At 38.5% G+C, this 14684-nt stretch overlaps 1 protein-coding gene across 1 annotated transcript; it reads left to right on the forward strand.

The window, feature by feature from the left end:
- The first annotated feature begins 5063 nt into the window (after window positions 1-5063).
- On the forward strand, window positions 5064-5924 carry LOC122312673. The gene has a single exon (XM_043127337.1). It carries the CDS (start codon window positions 5064-5066, stop codon window positions 5922-5924), a length of 861 nt encoding a protein of 286 aa, XP_042983271.1.
- Window positions 5925-14684: the final 8760 nt, after the last annotated feature.

Consider the following 14684-nt stretch of genomic DNA (forward strand, 5'->3'; position numbering starts at 1 on the left):
GCTACAGTACCCGCGGCACTATTCCTTTAGGGTTTTGGGAATTGTTTATTTAAGGCACTTGTAGCCTCATTTGAGAGGTAAGACATTTTTTATTGAATTTTCATTGTGAGTGAGTTTTCTCCTCGTGTTCTTAATTGAACTCTTGAACTTATCAAAGGTAAATCACAACCTTTGTGGCGTTCCTCCTTGTAATTTGGGTTCTTGAGACGAGATTTCATTAGGTCTAGATTTTAATATAATCTAGGTTCTTGGAACAAGATTTCAACGGGTCTAAATTCTCCATCCATAGACTTGAGTTTGGCGTTCTTGGGTTTGTTTTCCAATATTGTTGTTGGGTCTCAAAGCGAGTCGATTGGGGTTCACATCATTTGGTATTCAGAGCAAGGTTTCCAATCAGGTCTGATTCTATCTTTTTATTTATTGTATTGTTAATTCTAGAGCTTCAATGTTCTAGAATTGCCAAAAAAAAAAAAAAGCACAAAAATTCGTTTTTCCTAGGACTGCCAAAATTTGCACCATCTAGGGTTTCATTGATTTCCTTCTATTTCCTTGCCAATTTGTATGTGTTTGAATTCAATTGTTTGATTATCACAATTGAATATTCCTGTTTGTGGTTGAATTTTTGAGAAAAGAAAAGAAAAAGAAAAGAAAGGAAAAGAAAAGAAAGGAATAGAAAAGAAAAGAAAAGAAAGGAAAAGAAAGGAAAAGAAAGGAAAGGAAAAGAAAAGAAAAGAAAGGAAAAGAAAAAAAAAATTCGAAAAAAAAAATTTCAAAAAAAAAAGGGAGAGAGAAGGAAAGTAGAGGTAGAGTATTCAGTGGTTGCTATATAGTTACAATAAAAGAGAAAGAAAGAAATTTGTTGATTGGGTCTTGTCCTTAAAGGGGCTGAATTACCTCTTGTTACCTCTTTCTAGTTGGTATCTTCTCTTATAGTTACCCTTCCATTCCAATAATTTCCTTGATTCCCTTGTCATTTTATTCATTCCGTGTTTCTCTTGTTCTTGTTTCTTGGATCTAATTATTAGTTGGGATAAAACAAGGTTGTATTGCCTTGATTTAGTTCAATTAGTTTTGAAAGAACTTGAGTGGGAAAACTCTTGAGGTAAAAGGCAAGAGAGTGTGAGATCATTATCGGGAAAAAGCCAATTAAGAGTGAAACACGAGTGGAGTGCCATTATTTGAGTGTAAACACGTGAGGGAGAGCATGTGAGGTCTTTTTCCACTAACATTCTTTTTTGTGCAGCACATACAATGTCTCATTAAAGTGACTCATAACCAAAGGGGATGTCAGACAATTCATTCTTTTTGTTGCAGTCCATGCAACAAAAGTTTGAAAGGTTAAATTTGAAGCTGGGGGAAGTGATGGATAAGATGGAACAACAAGGTGCATTGATTAGAAATTTGCAAGGTGGGAGAGATAGGAGGAGATGTGAGCCTAGTATTGAGAATAGGTACAATAAGAATGAAGAGTATGGCGAGTCTCTTGTTAGGCGTGTTAAGATGGATGGTATAGAGCAGCAAAGAGAGAACATTTTTCGTACTAGATGCCACATCAACAACAAGGTATGTAGTATGATTATTGATGGAGGGAGTTGTACTAATGTTGTTAGCACTACTTTAGTTGAGAAATTGAATCTACCTACTTTGAAACACCCTAGACTATACAAGTTGCAGTGGTTGAATGATTGTGGGGAGGTTAGGATAAATAAGCAAGTGCTAGTTTCTTTTTCAATTGGGAGGTACAAGGATGATGTACTTTGTGATGTTGTGCCTATGCATGCTGGCCATATTTTGTTGGGGAGGCCGTGGCAGTGTGATAGGAGAGTGATTTATGATGGGTTTAGAAACATGTACAGTTTTGAAAATGATGGAAAAAGAATCAAACTTGCTCCTTTAACTCCAACACAGGTCCATGAGGACCAACTGAAGTTGAAAGGTGAGGTTGATCAAAAAAGAAATAGTGAGGCCAAAACCTCAAGAGAAGGAGAGAGTGAAAAGAACAAAGAGAGTGAAGAAAAAATAGAGAGTGAAAAGAATAAAGAGACTGAAGCAAAGAGAGAGAGTGAAAAGAAAAAAGAGAGTGAAAAGGAAAAAGAGAGTGAAGAAAAAATAGAGAGTGAAAAGAATAAAGAGACTGAAGCAAAGAGAGAGAGTGAAAAGAAAAAAGAGAGTGAAAAGGAAAAAGAGAGTGAAAGAAAAAAAGAGAGTGAAAAGAAAAATGAGAGTGAAAAGAAAAGCTGGAGTGAAGAAAGTGAGAGAAAAGCAAAGAGAGAAGTGAGTTTTTATGCTAAGGCGAATTTTACTACTAACGGATTTAATGAATCTTTGCCTAGTATTGTTATCTCTTTGTTGCAGGGATATAAGGTCGTAATTCCTAGCGGAGTGTTTAGTGGATTGTCATCTATTAGAGAGATAGAGCATTACATTGATTTTATACCAAGTGCGACAATCCCTACTCGACCTTTCTTTGAAGAACATGAGTCCTTGACGCACTTGAAAGGACACTGTAAGTTGAATAGAATGCATGACAAGTGGGTGCAACTCATTGAGACATTTCCTTATGTAACTAAGTACACACAAAGTAAAGAAAATTTTGTGGTTGATGCTTATGCAATAAGGTACGTCCTTGTCATCATTATAGATGCAAAGTTATTGAGACTTAAATATGATAAGAACTTGTTTGTTAATGATGGTGGCATGACTAGTGTGTATGGAGTACGTAAGAAAGCATCGTTTTCTCATTTATATAGACTAGATTGGTACTTGTTTACAGAGAAAAGATTTTGTGTGCCTACTAGTCTTATGCGTGAGTTGCTTGTGCATGGATGTGGTCTGTTGGGAAATTTTGATATAAAGAGGATTTTAGACGTGTTGGATGACCATTGGTGGGAGTACTACTTACCATTCATTGAATTTGCATATAATTGGAATGGTCATTTTGGTACAAAGAAAACCTTAGATGTGTTTCATGAACGTTTGTGGGAGTATCATTTGCCATTCATTGAATTGTTGGATGAACATTTCTTTTGGCCTAAGATGAAAAGAGACGTCAATTGCATTTGTGGCATGTGCATTACATGTAGGAAGGCCAAGTCTAAGGTTTTGCCACATTGGTTGTATACACCCTTACCTGTTTCTAGTAAACCATTGGTAGGCATATCTATGGACTTTGTTTTGGGGCTGCGTACAACTAAAAGTGGTAGTGATTCTATTTTTGTGGTTGTGCATAGATTTAGTAAAATGTCACATTTCATTCCATGTCATAAAATTGATGATACCACAAACATAGCTAACTTATTTTTCAGGGGGATAGTGCGACTTCATGGTGTACCTAGGAGGATTGTTTCTTATACCCAGCTCTTATGCACTGTTCTTCATAAGAATTTAAAAACTTGGGAGGATTGTTTGCCATTTAAAGAGTTTGCATATATGGCAAACAATCCTCCCAAGTTTTTAAATTCTTATGAATTTAAAGAGTTTGCATATACATTGGCCACCTTGGATTGACCAGTCCTCCTCTTCCTCCTTTGAGTAAGAGTGTGGTTATAGTCTTCTTACGCCAGTAGGGAGAGCTTGTCTCTCAAGGGAGAGTTACAGTCAATATAGTCCTTGGTAATGGAGGAAGAGGACCTTTCCAGGAGGTGGGAGAGACTGCATCTATCCCAAGAGGAAAATAAGGTTTTTCATGTCTCTGATGAAGGTAAGTCAGGGAATCCCACAAGATGGAAGCACTGTGTCATTGGTGGTATACTAGTGGACAAAGGAATAAGCCATGAAGCATTTCGACTGACAATGTCTCAGGTGTGGAAGTTAGATGGCTGGGTGCAATTCAAGGAACTGGGCAACCTCAAATTCTTGATTGAATTCCAACATCTCGCTGATAAAGACAGAGTACTAGGAGGAAGACCCTGGTTCTTTGATCGTAACCTCCTGTCCCTACAAGAGGTTGATGAGAAAATGCCCATGAACTCTGTCAACTTCAACTTCGAACCTTTCTGGGTACAGTTGCATGGGCTCCCCTTGGTTGCAATGACTGTGGAAGTTGGTACCCAGCTGGGTGCTGCCATAGGGGAAGTAATCCATGTACAAGCTGATTCAAATGGATGGGCGTGGGGCAGATGTATGAGAATAAGAGTGGCTGTGAACCTAAACAAACCATTACTGAGGGGGAAGTGGTTAGAGATGGGAAACCAAACATACTGGATCTCATGCAAATACGAAAGACTCCAAAACATATGTTTCACTTGTGGCATCCTATCACACAAAGGTCGAATATGCAGTAAATCTAAGGGGGAGAGACCAGAGGATGGAATAACAAGAGAGCAGTTTGGTCCATGGATCAGAGCTCAACCCATGAACTCCTCCATTTTTGACTTCCGTAAGTATGGTGGCTTAGGAGGGTCTAACCACCAGCAGGGGTGGAACAAAGAAGCAGAGGCAGCCGCAGTTAATGACGAAAAGAAAGATGTGAGAGAAAGAAACTTGGTGAATCACCTCGAGCCAATCAAAGAGCCTCCTACAAGGAGAACCATAGTTCTGCCCTCCAAGTCAGAAGGGGATGGTGAGGATTGCACGGTACTTGGCTCGAAGGATGGGACACACAAGCCAGATCAAAAAGCTAAGTTGAAAGGCCAGGATGTAAAGGAAGAGGCTATGGAAAAGGTAGGACCTCAGATAGATACCGAAATGGTGTACACCCGAGGGGACATGATCCAGGTGGAAACAGATGATTTTCAGACTTCTCAACCTAGTCTGCTGAAGAGTACATGCACCATAGGCAAGGACCCTTTGGGAACTTTTCGTAATTCAGATGAGGTGGACAAATACCCTGCTGGAAGCATAACAAAGAAAAGGGGAGCTACGTGGAAAAGTAAAGCTAGAGAGTTGGGTCCCCGAGTGACTAGAGCCAGAGAAGCTAGTTGTAAGAAAAGGGGCTCCAGTGACTGTAGCCTTGAGGGGGAGGTGGGCCTGTCAAGTAAGAAGATCAGGTTGTCTGGTCCCACTACAGTAAGCACTTCCAGTTCTCAGTTGGTGGAGGCTGTTTTACAGCCCCACCAAGGGCCATGATAGGCCTTACTTGGAACTGTAGGGGGCTTGGGAACCCCCGTACAGTTAGAGAGCTCCAAATGCTGGTTAAAACTAAGTGGCCCAAATTCATTTTCCTAATAGAAACTAAATGTGGTAGGAACAAAGTTGAAGAGGTGAGATCAAGGGTGGGTTTTGACTGTTCTATAGTGGTGGAAAGTAGGGGGTTGAGTGGAGGTCTGGCCTTCATGTGGCATAGTGAAGATAATTTCATCCTACAATCTTACTCTCAGTACCACATTTCGATGCTTCTGCAAATGGAACACAACAGGGAACATATCCTGTTAACTGGTTTCTATGGATCGCCAGTCACAGCTCATAGGAGAGACAGTTGGAAGCTGTTTAAGTTGTTGAAACCAAGAGAGGGTCTGGCATGGCTTTGCTTTGGAGACTTCAATGAGATCCTGCATATACATGAGAAGCAGGGGGGAGCAGTGAGACCTCATCACCAGATGGAAGAATTTAGCAGGGGTTTGATGGAGTGTGGTCTGAGTGATATGGGGTTTGAAGGCAATAAATTCACATGGTGTAATAATAGAGAGGAGCCTTTCTTCACCAAGGAAAGACTTGATCGTGCATTTGGAAATTTGGAATTAACATTGAACTTCTCTGAATGTTGCATCCAGGCACTAGCAGCTCTTTCTTCAGACCATAGTCCTCTTGTAATGCATCTAAAGCAGGGTGGGGGAAGGTATATCAGCAACGAGAATGGGAATGAGAGAATTTTCAGATATGAAGCCTCATGGAAAATGTATGAAGATTGCAGTACAATAGTCACCAACTGCTGGTCCCCTCAATTGCACCAAAGAGGTTCGCATTTGTGGTGGACACAGCAGTGACTGAGCAAGTGCAAAGAAGGCCTAGTGAAGTGGAGTAATACCACCCTCAAAAAGCAAAGGAAAATGATTCAAGCGAAGCTGGCCCAACTGGCTACCCTGCAGGATGACAACACTGGAACAGATAATAACACAATCAGAGAGGTTCAGCTGGAACTTGACAGGCTACTGGAAGAAGAAAATGCCAAATGGAAGCAAAGAGCTAAGCAAGTCTGGCTTAAAGATGGAGACAGAAATTCCAAGTTCTTCCATAGATGTGCAAACCAGAGAAGGAAAACTAATGAGATCAAATGCTTGGTTAGGGAGGATGGTAGCCTGTCTAGGGATTTAATGGAAATTTCTGAGTGCTTTGGGAACTACTATCAGACCCTTTTCACTTCAGATGACCCTGTGGGTATTGAGGAATGTATAACCAGGCTCGACAGGAAGGTGGACAGGAACATGAACTCCTTACTGGATGCAGATTTCTCAACTGGGGAGGTAAAAGAAGCTTTGTTTCAGATGAACCCCCGCGGGTCACCAGGACCAGATGGATTCCCTGCTGAATTCTACCAAGCTCACTGGAATATAGTTGGTGACAAGGTTACTCATGCTGTCCTAGAGGTCCTAAACTCAGGGGGAGATATTAGTGGTATAAACCAAACTTTTATAGTGCTCATTCCCAAGACCAAAGGTCCCAAAAGTGTCAAGGAGTTCAGACCTATCTCGCTGTGCAATGTGTTATACAAGGTAGTATCAAAGGTCCTTTCCAATAGACTTAAGTTAATCCTCCCTCAAATTATATCCCAAACTCAAAGTGCTTTTGTCCCTGGGAGAATGATCCTCGATAATGTAATTGTTGCTTTTGAAACCATGCACTCTATGTCAATTCGAAGGGGGAGGCAGCAAGGTCATATGGCCATTAAACTTGATATGAGCAAAGCATATGACAGGGTTGAGTGGGCCTTCTTGCAAGCTGTTATGATCAGGATGGGATTCTCAGAGAAGTGGATCAGGTTGGTGATGGGCTGTGTAACAAGTGTATCTTACTCTCTGCTCCTTAATGGGTCCTCACAGGGTTTCTTTAAACCATCAAGGGGCATAAGGCAGGGGGATCCCCTCTCCCCATACCTTTTCCTGCTGGTGTCTGAGGTGCTTAGTAGTCTCCTCAATAATGCTGAAAGGAATAGAAGGATTCATGGCTTTCCTGTTGGTAGGGGGCAGATTAACATAAACCATTTACTCTTTGCAGATGATTGTTTGCTGTTTTGTAGAGCTAAAGCTGAGGAATGGGTCACTATTAACCAGCTACTCAGTATTTATGAAGGGGCCTCGGGTCAGAAGATCAACAAGGACAAAACCTCAATCTACTTTAGTGCCAATACAAAACCAGAAGCTAAAGACTACATACTGGGATTAGCTGGCACTAGAGCTACCAAATGCTATGAGAGGTATCTGGGTCTACCTTCTCTGGTAGGTAGATCAAGGTACAAAGCCTTCAAAAACATGATTGACAGAGTAAAATGTAAGGTGACCAACTGGAAGACAAAGCTCCTCTCACAGGCAGGGAAAGAGGTCCTCCTCAAAGCAGTCGTCCAGGCTCTTCCAACATACACCATGGGAGTTTTCAAGCTCCCTAAAGGGCTGTTGATGGAAATTAACAAGGTGATGAACCAGTTCTGGTGGGCCAAACAGGATAAGGGTAAAACAGTGCATTGGGTCTCATGGAGTCAAATGGGAAAATCAAAGGAGTCTGGAGGGATGGGGTTCCGAGATTTTGAGGTTTTCAACACATCTCTACTGGCTAAGCAAGCATGGCGTATCATTCAGTTCCCTGCATCTTTGGCCTCCCAAGTCCTCAAGGCAAAATACTTCAGGAATTCTAATTTTCTTCAGTCCAAGTTGGGGGCCAGACCTTCTCTTATTTGGAGGAGTATTTATTCCTCAAGGGCTCTAATTGAGAAAGGATCTATATGGAGAATTGGTAATGGAAGGGAGACTAAAATATGGAAAGATAGATGGTTACCTCAACCATCATCTTACATGGTCCAAGGACACGGGCAAATCATGGATGAGGAAGCTATGGTTTCTGAGCTTATAGATGAAAACACCAGACAGTGGGACAGGGAAAAGATCCTAAGGTTGCTTGGACCTTCAAATGCTGCAGTGATCCAGAAGATCCATGTGAGCACGAGTGGAGCAAGGGATAGGCTTGTCTGGTTAGGCACTAAGGATGGTGGTTTCACAGTGAGGAGTGCATATCACATGCAAAGGGAACTCATAGCAGAACAGAAGGGCCAGTCATCAAGTGGATCTCTTGATTTCAAAAACTGGACATGCTTTTGGAAATTAAAGATTCCCAATGCAGTCAAGGTTTTTCTATGGAGAGCATGCCTGGAATCTTTGCCTACAATGTCGAACCTCTTCAAGAAGAAAATAGTGAGCTCTCCTCTCTGCCCAGTTTGCTGCAGTTCTGATGAGACAGCAGGACACATTCTGTGGAACTGCCCCTCAGCCATGGATGTGTGGAGCTATGGTCCAAAGAGAATCCAAAAAAGTTCTGTGAGGGCAGAGAGCTTTTTTAAGATCATTGAGGAGCTAAGTGACCTATGTCACGTACAAACAATGGGGGCCTTTGCTATGACAGCAAGGGATATCTGGCAAAGAAGAAACAAGCTGGTTTTTGAGGGACCATTTCTGCATCCTAGAACTCTAGCACAGAGGGCTGCCCATCAACTGAAGGAATTTAAACTGGCTCAGGTGGTTTCAAAGTCTGACTCCCGAGTGCACAACAACCAGGCATCAATATGGTCTCCTCCTCCAGAGGGAACTGTTAAGGTGAACTGGGATGCAGCCGTCAGTGAAGCTTACGACAGGGTGGGGATTGGTCTTGTTGCTCGGGATCATGGGGGTAATGTGATCGCTATAAAAAGGGTGGCTAGGGAGGGCTATGTTGCTCCGTTAATGGCGTTAGCTTTGGGAGGACTTCATGCAGCTATGTTTGCAGCCGAGCTCAACCTGTCCTCAGTGGTGCTGGAGGGTGATTCTCTACAGGTGGTCCAAGGTCTTCGCCTTTGCGGGGAGAGATGGGATAATGTTGGCTTGATCTTGTTAGACACTAGAGCATTTTTCTCTAGGTTTGTTCACTGCAGTGTTTCCTTTGTAAGAAGAGGTGGCAATCAAAAAGCTCATTGTTTAGCTAGGGAAGCTTTAGAGGTTTCAGGGGAGTCATCTACAAGGGCCAGTCAGCCTCATTGTAATATGTTCTCTTCCATGTCTTTAAGTTGAATATACAAGTTTATTTCCTTTCAAAAAAAAAAAAAAAAAAAGAGTTTGCATATAATAGGGCGTTGCATACTACTACTTCATATTCTCCTTTTAAAGTTGTTTATGATTTTAATCCACTTACTCATTTAACTCTAATACTTTTGTTTGTGGATGACAGAAGTAGCTTGGATGGACATTTCCAAATTCTTGATAAAATTAATGATATTTCATACCTAGTGGATCTTCTAAGTATGTATCACGTGTTTGCTATTTTCATTTTTACTGATCTTTTTCCCTTTGATCCAGGTGGAGATTCGAGGTCGAATCCTTTTGAGGAGAGGGGGAATGATGGGCCCCAAGGTGGACCAAGTCTTAAGGATCAATTACAAGATTAAGAGCCACGAAGATTAAGGGAGCAATGCAAGAATTGGTGCAATCCAATTGGGATGAAACTAGCAAGAGCCCAACACACATGATGGGCTTGAAAGAATGAGAACCAGTTTTGATCCACTTAATCCAAGCTATGGAAGACACGACTTGAGCCAATTGTTATTAAAGACCATGGACTTATTTATTTCATTGAAATGACTTATTTTATTAGTCAAAGGAATTATTCTAGAATAATTGGGCTTGGGAGATGTCTAGCCCATATGTCTTATTTCTAATGAACTAGGGTTTTTGGGAAGGCCTTGTATTTTGGCCAAGGGCATATTTGAAAAGTTATTAATTTATGTGAACTAGGGTTTTAGAAGTTACTGTAGCGCGGCACTGTTCACGCTACAGTACCCGAGGCACTATTCCTTTAGGGTTTTGGGAATTGTTTATTTAAGGCACTTGTAGCCTCATTTGAGAGGTAAAACATTTTTTATTGAATTTTCATTGTGAGTGAGTTTTCTCCTCGTGTTCTTAATTGAACTCTTGAACTTATCAAAGGTAAATCACAACCTTTGTAGCGTTCCTCCTTGTAATTTGGGTTCTTGAGACGGGATTTCATTGGGTCTAGATTTTAATATAATCTAGGTTCTTGGAACGAGATTTCAACGGGTCTAAATTCTCCATCCATAGACTTGAGTTTGGCGTTCTTGGGTTTGTTTTCCAATATTGTTGTTGGGTCTCAAAGCGAGTCGATTGGGGTTCACATCAGAAACAGAAAAGAAAAAGCCCTAATCTTGATAGAAATGGATTTTGGTGATTGAATTACTTCGGTACCAATGGTGGAGATTTAATTATGTTGAGTGTGCTTTTGAGAAATGGATTCTCTAAATTAAATTCTGATTAGGGTTTTTTCGAAATCCACTCTCGTGATCAATTTCTCCCATTTTCAAATGATATTGAAACGTTTACCACGATTGTGTTAATTCAATTATTTTGCCTGTTGCTATTTGTATACTGCTACACGAATTCGTGGCTTAATTCTCATAGCAGTTTTTTTTTCCTTGCAGTTTTTTTTCGAATGATATGAACATGCTTACATATCTTTGAATATATGTATTATCTCTAGAAAAAGAAATAAATCGTTATATTTTACTTATAAAAAAAAATAATTCAAGGGAATGTGCTTGGCTACACCTATTGGCTTTAATAAATTTTTACTTATCAAAAAAATAATAATTCAAGGGGATCATTCTCCTTAGGTGAAGCCAGTCCTATTTAGTAACAAGCATGTGTCATTTATTCTATCAGGTTCTCAGAAAATGAGTTATAAGATAGATTTTTATTGGTGATTGTGGAATTGGTAATGTCCTTTTTATTCTAATTCAGGATTTTGAGGTACCACATCTATACATTTAATGGATATATATTTGGTATTTGTGTTTTATCCTAATTATATAAAAATAAAATAAAAAATTGGTTATCATTCCTGATGAAAAGAAATATGCTTATTAATCTGATCGTACTCTTTTATGCTTCTATTTACTAGTGAAATAAGTTTTTTCTTTTCTTATTACTTCTGAAAAATAGAGGATCAAAACTTAAATCAATTTTATGCAGTCAATATGATTGGAAAACATAGAGACTTTGGAGGAGTAGACCGTGGTGATGATCAGGCAGTATTGCTTAATCCTGGAAACAAACCGTTGACACAAATTGTTCAAGATGACTTGTTTTGGGAGTTTGAATTTAGGCAGTATCTCTTTGCCTGTCAATCAAAGGTTTCCAAAACTAAGAATCCCTTACATGATACTTAAATGGTTGTACAAAGAGCAAACTGGATTAGATAATAGATAGTAGTTGTATTTAAGGATATTGCTCTGTTTTCTTTTTCAAAAATGCACATAACATTTTCTACAAAGTTGCTTTTGAGCCTTTGTTTTCTCAAAAATTGGTCTACATGGTAGATTTTGTTTCTTGAAATTAAAAATTGGTGCTGCATCTTAGTGATATATCAAATTGTAGCTTCTGTTTAAGCTGAATCTCTTTGAGGTTGCATCAAGGGGTTAATTCATTATTCATTCATATATAAGCTTCTCAAAGGCCCTGGCACTGCATGAGGTATCTGATAATCATCTAGTTATGTGTTTGTTAATATATGTTACTCCTTTTGAGGTTCAATTGAAGAATATTGGTTCTTAGTGCTTCCTTGTCCTGTTTCTCTTCTTCTTATCAGAATATACTACCCTTTTGTATGCGTGAAGTTTGGGTAATAACTGCTTGCTTGGATGTAGTCAATGCAACTGCTTCTCATTATGTTGATGGACTCGTGGCACCTGATATAGAAAAGGAGTTGTACCGACTTCAAGGTGACCTTTATTCACTGTGTCGGGTTAAGGTTGGTTTTGTGTTAATAAATTTACTGCATATTCTGTCTAGTTCGGTATTCTTTTTGGTGATTTACCAGTTTGTCTAAAGTTACTATGAAATTTTTCACTAAATTGGGAATGTGATTTTTTAATATTTTGAAATTTGTCTGAATGCATTGATTTAGCGTTTGACAACCTTTTTGGTGGTTGTTTACATTTACTACAAAATATTTTCACTTTTGCTATTTCTATTTATGATTTTGGCAGTTCATAAGGCTTGCATATTTAATTGGTTATGGAATAGAGATAGAAAGAAGTCTTGTCAACAGGTACATATTTGAGTTTAAATACCCAGTTTAGCATTCTCTAAATTTGGTTGCCTATAAGATTTTTCTAAGAGCAAAAGTCTATCATATGATTAGACTCTTTTTCCCTTCTGGTATAAGTAATTTCTGGAATCTTACTTTTTCTTTAAGCTTTATCTTTTCTTTGGAGCAGTGCTTCACTCAGCACGCTTCCTTGGCCTAAGCTAGCAATTTGGCCTTCAGTCCCCCCTGATGCTTTATCTAAGGTTTTTTCAAAGGAAAAAGTAAGTTATCAATATGTCGTATGCTAGGATGTGCAAGTGTCTTCAAGTTGGTAAATTTGAACATGTGCATTTAAAAAATGAAGCAATCTTTTGTGAAAGTCTGAAGCTCTACTTTTTGAATGACTTATTGTACTATATATCATGGTCATACAAATCAAGACGGCATGGTTCTTATCCCCTCACCTATAATTATGTATTTACTAAACTTGACTCAATACACTCAATTATGTCTTCTATATTCCTTCTCTTATCCAGGCTTTGTTTTGAAGACCTTTAGTCCTATAAGAGAGTCCTTCCATCTGACTTGAACTAGCTGGCTTGAACTAGGTCTTGTGGATTAAAGGAAGATCTCCAGTTATTTAGCAGACCAGTTCAGTGATATGTGAATTTGGTTTTATGATTATACAGTTGTGTTATTTATTGTGTTGAACTCAAGTGTTAGATAGATTAAATATCTACATTTGTATTAGATTGGATTACATGGGCAACAAGGTTTTTCTTGTAAACATGTTAGTAGAATTAACTGCTTGTTTTTTAGAAAGTGTTATTAGTGTCAATTTGAATCTTAGAGGTTTGTATATAATTTTTTAGCTTATATTAGATAATGTTTTATGCTCATTTTTTGCTTAGCCTCATTTTTTTGGCTTTTACAATTATATTTTTTTTAATTCTTTTAGCATTTGTCGCAAAGACAACTCACAGCAAATACGGACTTTTTTGCCAAAAGAAGTTTTTTCCTACAAATGTTGTAGTGGGTTAATACTAATACCCACCAGTACCTCTCATGGTAATTGCTCATACTCCCACGAGCATAAACGAAAATGGACGTGCTTTTGTAATGAGTTTCATTGGCTTTTACTGCGAAATGTGTCGTGGAAAAATATATGTATTGGTCACGAATTAAACCTTTCGTAAGTGATAATATTTTTTGCGACGAATTTTATGCCACGAGCTGTCCACAACAATAATTTGTGGGAATAAAACTTTTCCCACAAAAAGTCAATTTTTTGCCATGAATCTTTCCCTTGATAAAAGGCCGTATTTATTGTAGTCATAATAATACACCTGTTCTTTATACATATGGTCACATGCACCTTGGTCGCACGTCTCAATGGTGACTTCAAAAAGTAGTTGTAGCATTTATGTTCGTTTTCCTCGTAGAAAGAAGTACAATTTGTACAACCTATCTACGTGTTGTTTCATGCTTCTCCCGTTTTCCCTGATACACGTAAAGAAATAAGGTCCGCAATTCTTAGCTTAGGTTTAGATTGCTTGACACTGAAATATGCCTTATGCATGAGGTATATCTTACCTTACACATGTCAAGCGAGCATGGTGACCCACTAAGAAAGTAAATAAAGGTTCCTATTTATAATATGCCATTAAGTGGCAGAGGGAACCTTCTGCTCAGATTCCATTGCTTGACTATAATAATTATAATAATTTGATATGTATATATATAAGGTTTAAAATAGTAAAGAAAATGGAAATTAAGGCACGTGATATGCATATAACCAACTAAGCTCTCTAGTCGTTCCAAAATAAACGCCAATATATCCTTCAATGAAGAAAACAACGCGGCACGTGTAGACCTAGCTTCAGCTTTAATCTTGGTTGTTGCATGTATCATATTTCAGTACCTTATGATAAATTGTAAACTATTATTTATTATAAAATAGATTTAAAATTCATCTTTTAATTTTTTTTAAAAATATAAAAGAAATATCAATACAGTAATAATCAATTTATTAATCAATAAATAAAAATAAATAAATATATGAACGGTCAAAATAAGTAGACGAAATGAAAAGGATAAAGTAACATTATTTTTAATGTATATATATACTATATATTTTTCTAAAATTTACCTTGTAAGATTGTTTTTAGACGATTTTTATAGATTGGGTGTGGCAACCTAGGAGGAGATGGTCGGCTAGTTGAATGTATAATGTGCCGAACCGCACACACCACAAATTTGGGAGGCGGTCGGCATGGCATTACTAAATGATCACATTACTTTCGCGTGAATATATAGTAGGTGTGAGTCATTAATGAAACCATGCCCCCTTCGATCTAGCCCTCGTGGAAACATTTATTATTATTATTCTTTTTTTTTAATCTTTTTTTATCCTTTTTTTTCTTTTTCTTAATAACAATATATATAAAGATTATTTTGATAGTGAGACG

The sequence above is a fragment of the Carya illinoinensis genome, chromosome 6, assembly GCF_018687715.1.
Source record: "Carya illinoinensis cultivar Pawnee chromosome 6, C.illinoinensisPawnee_v1, whole genome shotgun sequence".
NCBI classification, from domain to species: Eukaryota; Viridiplantae; Streptophyta; class Magnoliopsida; order Fagales; family Juglandaceae; genus Carya; species Carya illinoinensis.

Bases quoted from the DNA above. Each gene is read 5' to 3' on its own strand.
- LOC122312673 (XM_043127337.1), top strand. From the start codon at position 5,064: ATGATAGGCCTTACTTGGAACTGTAGGGGGCTTGGGAACCCCCGTACA.